At 53.0% G+C, this 6,000-nt stretch overlaps 1 protein-coding gene across 1 annotated transcript in view; it reads right to left on the bottom strand.

Moving 5' to 3' along the window:
* XYLT1 (xylosyltransferase 1) overlaps positions 1–5,515 on the bottom strand; it is a 369,876-nt gene extending 364,361 nt beyond the window's left edge. The window contains exon 1 of the mRNA XM_050774856.1: positions 5,071–5,515. Within this exon, the coding sequence (XP_050630813.1) occupies positions 5,071–5,436 (366 nt within the window). The 5' untranslated portion in view covers positions 5,437–5,515. The remainder of the gene's footprint in view (positions 1–5,070) is intronic.
* Positions 5,516–6,000: the final 485 nt, after the last annotated feature.

The following is a 6,000-nucleotide window of genomic DNA, read 5'->3' on the forward strand; positions in this document are numbered from 1 at the left end:
TCTTTGAGCCTCAGTTGCCTCCCGGGGACAGGAAAAGTCCTATCCCACAAAGTTGGAAGAAATCAGTGAGACAGTAAGGTAATATTTACAAATCCCTCCATTATTCCTGCCATGTAACAAGCCATCATAACATCAGTGATTTCTAGCCGGGTGTTCTTAGTTTTAACTTTTTATCAGTTGTGTAATACCGTCTTCCTTCCCAGAATTTTTTTTTTTTTTTTTGGCAGCGGTGAGCATTTAATAACCCAATGTATGCAAAATACCTAAAGGATGCCTGGCACACAGCAGGCACTCAATAAATGTCAGTACTCCTTCCTCTACCACATTCCGTCCTGCTCACACAGAAAGAGCTGTATTCATTCTACTGCCTTGGATTTACTCGCACCCTATACTGCGTGGGAAAATGAATGACTGCAAGAAATTCCTTATTTTCAAATATACCAAGAATTTCCTCTTAAGAACAGCTCACTTTTGAGCACTGATTAGGCCCACACGAGTTCACATATATTGCTACATTTCGTCCTCATACATCCCTATGAGGTAGCTCAGATTCAGAGGGCCAAAATTACAGTGACTTGCCCAAGATTAGAGGCATGAGAAAGGGCCGAGCCAGGAGGTGAACCCAGGTATGTCAGGCCTGAGGGTAGTGAACAGAGGCCTCTTTCATTGGCGCTGGGGCCTCGCACACACTTCTTGGGACGTTTTCTCCTGTTCCCACCCCCTTCCTTAGAATGTAGGTTTTGTTCAGATCAAGTTTGTTTTTTACTTATTTTTTATTTTCCCCAAGGCATTCTCTCATTGTTTCTGGTAGACGGGGATCTGGGTCCATAGAAATGGGGAAATGCAAAAGAAAGAGAAAGAAAGATATCATAAGTGGCAACTCTTAAGGCAGCACTGGTCAAAAGACAGAGACTTTCAACCTCACCTGTGCAGTCCAACAGGTGTGCGTGTTAAGTTCTTCTGCACTGAAACACTCATATAGATGGATTTATGACCTTATGGATCATAAACAGCTCTGGAGTGGGGGGTGGGGCAGACTCTTATTTCAGAGATATCCCTAAGGATATCTTTGCTTTCTGAGGCACACACACACACACACACACACACACACACACACACAATGACGCGATGTTAAGTATCTGCTTTAACTCAAGCCGCCAAATTTCCTGTTCTATTAAAACCATGAATCAAAATTGAACAGTCACCAGTAAGTAAGAACTTATGCCATGGCTGGCTTCCTAGGTGAAAAAGAGCAAGCGTTTCACCACCCAACCTTCTGGAAGATTTTCAAAAAATGAATTGATAAACTATAGATATGTTAGAATTTATCTCACAAACATATCTATACCTAGGTATATAATTTCTACTTTTATTTATCTATTTTAACATTTTCCAGTATATGATTTAAACAGATGGCAACATTTGCAGTAAGATAAATATTATTCAATGATGCATATTTCTGTATACAAAGTGTAATGCATCGCTCAAGCAAAATAAAACTCCATTGGAAGTGTGAAAAAAAAAAGGGAACCATCAATAAAACACCCTGTTTTCTGTGGTCGCAGAATATTTGGATAGGAAGAGAAGCTACACCTCTGAGGCTGTTAGAAGCAGAGGTGATCTAAAGCCAGTGAACCGATCTTTCAAAGTCACAGTTGATGTCTAAAAAAGTCCTGAGTTATCTGAGTAATGTGAAGTATGAGGAATTTCTGCCGAAAAATCAACATTTCAAAGGGGTCGGATAATACAGAAACCCCATTCTACTTTGTGTGCTTATGTGGGGCGGCAGGCAGGGGGTGGGAAGGGTAATAAAAAATTAGATGTCTTAAATGAAACTTACTGAGTAACAGTTTATCTAAGCACACAAGCAATAAATGTGGGGACTTCAAGAAGAGAGTCACTAAGGGAAAGAAAATAAACATTCATTACATTAACACACACAGCTCTCTTTCATTTTCTCCAAAATCTATTCAGAACCTGTAGGCTGATCCTCATGACAGCTCTCCCAATATTTTTCCTCCCTTTATAAGGGAGTCTGTCTGTTTCTGAAATTCTGAGATGACAGTAAAATCCACAGTTTACTGGAGACCCAGTGAAGGAATCAGAGTCACAGCCACAAAACAGCTGCAATCCACCCAATAATTCTAATATTTAAGAGCTTTGAAAGAGGCTGAGAGGAAAAGGAGAGCTTGCAAATCTTCTATGGACATGCCCTCTGATTCTTTCTACTTGAGAAACGGGGTGTTTCCTCTTGGCTTCTTAAGTGCACCAAAAATACAATCAGGGCCTTCCACCGAAGCACAGCTCCCCAAACATAAAAAGGACAAATGCTCTGAGGCTGTGGGCATCAGGAAGGAGGAAGATCTGGCTTAGGAAATGCCCTCTACACAATGCCCGCCTGACACTCTCTGCAACACACCCACCAGCAACCCAGGACACAGGTTCCCCCCACGTGCAAGAGCCAAGACTGTCTACCCACCCCATATCCGCCTGCAACAGAGCACTGAGAGAAAGCATCTTCTTCTAAGCATGTGTCTAAGCATCTCTCTAAAAGAGCCATCTGGAAAATCACGGGGATTTGTTTCTTTAAATGTCCCACTCCTGAATCTCCCTCCAAAGCATCATCCTGGCAGCCCCAGCAGGGTTTGGAAACAAACTGCACATTTCAAGGGCCTCTATTGCTTGTAAAAAGGCCTGGTCCTCTCCTTGCCTGCTTCCCAAGCTCCAGCTATACCAGACTTTAGGAACAGCCTGCCCCCTTCTGGTCTCCTGGAGCTCCATGGAAGGGCAAGAACTGGGTGGGTACAGACAGAGTAGGACAGACCCCAGGCTCCATCCAGCCAGCCTGTCTGTACTGTGATTTCAGGATTTAGCAGGCTATGCAGTAGGTGTAGGGGGAGAGGAAAGAAAGGAGAGAGACAAGCAAATGAAATAAAATACAAATCCCCGAACGACAACAGTCAACAGCATGGTAGACAGCTACCAAGAAGAGAAGAGAACCAAAAGAAAAAAAAAAAATACATAAATGTCTACCTTGGAAGGTAAAGAAATCGACACTAGGACATGCAGGTTTGGGGAGAGTAACTGAACTTGCAGTTGGAAACGGAGTTTCAGAAAAGCAAAGCAACTCCGCTGCTGGAACTGAAATTCCAAAAGGAAGTAAAAAGGAAAATAGTGTGTTCCCACCTACCTCCCCAACCGCAGATCTCTCAGAGGCTGAGCTGGGTGTGAGAGAATAAAACACTGAGCCGAACACACAGACAGGCTGGGGATGGATGCTCACAATGCCGGGACCTTACGAAGAAATCAGCTAGTCTTGCCTCCTTCCTTTTCTTCATTTGTTTCAACAGGTGCTGTATGCATCCTAAAGGTACCTCCTGAACCGACTCTGAATCCCAGATGCAAAGCCCCAGGCTTCCCCCACCACATCTCCCCTACACCTTCCTACACTGGACCAGCAGGACATGCCCCACAACCCTCCCACCGCACCTCCTGGGCTCTGGATGCACAAAGATCTTCTAACTGCATTTCAGCCAGAACCCATCCCTATCAACTCCAGGAGTTCAAAGGCAGTGTTTCAGAGTACCCCTCTCTGTAAGAAACAGATCACAGGACACTAGGAATGTTCTGGTTCTCCATCAGGCAGCTCTGGCCACTATCCTCCCCGCAAACGAGGGAAATACTTCTCCCCGCTACCCACACGGCAACGTGAAATGCCATCACTTCACGTCTTGGGACTGGCTCAGCTCGCAGGCAGGAAGAGCTGCACTCCGGCAGAGAGGGTCGCACAGACTCCGAAGAAGTTTAGCAGCTCACAAAGCATCACGCTGTGTACGAAGGCAGTCTTCAGTGAGGACTTCCAAAGTGACAAATGATAGAGCTATGCATTCAGTCCCCAGGATCCTGAAACCATCCCCCCTGGTGTCTAATACCCTTTAGCAGCTAGGCAAACCCTTGCAGACAAGTAGTGTGCCGAATAAAGAGACAGACACACAACATATTGGCTATGCCCTAAGGCAGAACTCACGCCCCTGGGAAACTGAGACCTTGGCTCTGAACTGAGGACTCCGGCCTCCCGCCCCAGGTGCTCCTAGTTCAGCAGGCTGGGCAAGGCAGCCCAGAGAAGGTGGGAAAGGTATCCCTGGAGAAGTTGGGGACAGGGTAGGAAGACAACTCAGTTCCCCACCCAGCCACCCAGACGGCCCCAGATCTGCGGAAGAAACAGTTTCAGAGCCCTGACTGTTCACACCCACGGAGGGCAAAGTAATCCCATAGGAGTAGAAGCCCTGACGGTGTGGTCGGACACACAGCTGGTGACCCGAACCGGCCGCAACAAGACAGAGAGACAGAGACAACCAGCTAGGAGAAGGAGCCATGCCCTGAAACTGGAGATGCCAGTTTCATGCCCTGGGGAGGAGATAAAGTCAGAGAGGGCACGGAAGACGGCAAGGTTAGAGACAGAGAAGGTGAACACGGAAGGCTCAAACATCCAGAGAGGAGAAACAGAACACCCAAAGTAAGACCAGACACCCCGGACTGAGTATTGATTCAGGGGCATGGTCAGGGACTTGGGACGCCCAGCTCAGCCCTCGTCGCAGGCCAGGACGAACAGAGGGCTCATCTGTCTGCATCCAGCTCGGCAAAAACCAAAGAGATGCTGCTGCGACAACCGCCCAGGATCAGCGGCTGAGGATCCGGCGCGATCCACTCACTCAGACAAGGGAGCGAGGCACCAAGACCCACACGCACGGAGCAAGTCAGCTGGGGTCCCCAGCAAGAGTGTTGGGGAACAGGAACCCAGCCAGGCTCCGGTAACCCCCAAAGCGCCCCCACTGGAGATAACTTCCCCCAGACCCCAAAGGGTCCGTGTTCAGACTCTGAAAGGGGCAGCCCACGACCCCTGAGCCTTGGCAGGGACCCCACCCGACCGCCCCGGGCAAGAGGCGATGTGGAGTCGGTAGGCTTGCAGAGTCCCAGTCTGATGACCGGGTTCAAGGGCTAGGGGGGCGCGGGGTCGGGCTGCCTTCTACCCTCCCTCGCCGCGGGGCGCGAGCCGAAAGGGCATCTTACCATACCCCGGGCGGGCAGTGCCCCCCGGCTGGCCAGCTGCTGTGCCCGGGGTTCTCCGGGGCCGCCTCCCCGCGCCCGCGCCAGGGGCCCCCGTCCTCCTCCTCCTCCGCCGCCGCCGCCTCCTCCTCCTCCTCGGGCTGCAGCCGGCTCGGCGGGCAGGTCCCGGCGCTCCCGGCGCGGGGCCGGGGCCGGGGGAGGCTGCTCTCCGCCGCCGGCCGCTGCGCCCCCGCGGCGCTCCCCGGCCCCGGAGTCGAGGCTGCTGAAATTCCACACGACCAGCGTCTGCAGCAGCAGCACCGTGAGCGCCGCGAGCAGCGCCGAGTGCGAGCGCCGGGCCAGCCTCCGGGCGCACGGCGCCGCCACCATCTTCGGAGCGCGGCGGGCGAGCGGGGCGCGGGGACCCCGGCGCGCTCCGGGCCGCCCCCGCGCTCCCCGCGGCTCCCGCGGCCGCCGACTGCCGCTCCGGCTCCCGCTCCGGCCGCCGCCGCCGCCTCGGCTCGCCGCTGCTCCTCCTCCGCCGCCGCCGCTGCTGCTGCCGCCGCCGCCGCCGCCGCCGCCTCCACCGCCGCGGCGCGGAGTTTTCAGACGGGCAGGGACCCGGACGTCACCAGGAGGAGGAGAAGGCGGGGAGGCGGGAGCCTGGAGGCCGCGGAGGGGGGCGCCGGGCGCGCGCTCGGGGACTGGGCGCGCAGGGAGGGGCAGGCGCCTAGCCCGCGCGGCGCCCCCTCCCCACACCCCTGTCCCCGCTGGAGGGGAGGGTGATGGGGAAGGGGCCGGGGAAACGCGGGCCGGGGCGGAGAGGGCGGGGCCTGGGGGCGGAGCCGAGAGAGGAAAAGGAGGAGGGATAGGAAGGGGGTGGGGGCGATCAGAGAAGACAGACACCCCTCAGGACGAAGTGGGAGTAGGATGGGGGGCGAGGGGGACAATTCC

This window comes from Macaca thibetana, chromosome 20 (assembly GCF_024542745.1).
Source record: "Macaca thibetana thibetana isolate TM-01 chromosome 20, ASM2454274v1, whole genome shotgun sequence".
In the NCBI taxonomy this organism is placed as follows: domain Eukaryota; kingdom Metazoa; phylum Chordata; class Mammalia; order Primates; family Cercopithecidae; genus Macaca; species Macaca thibetana.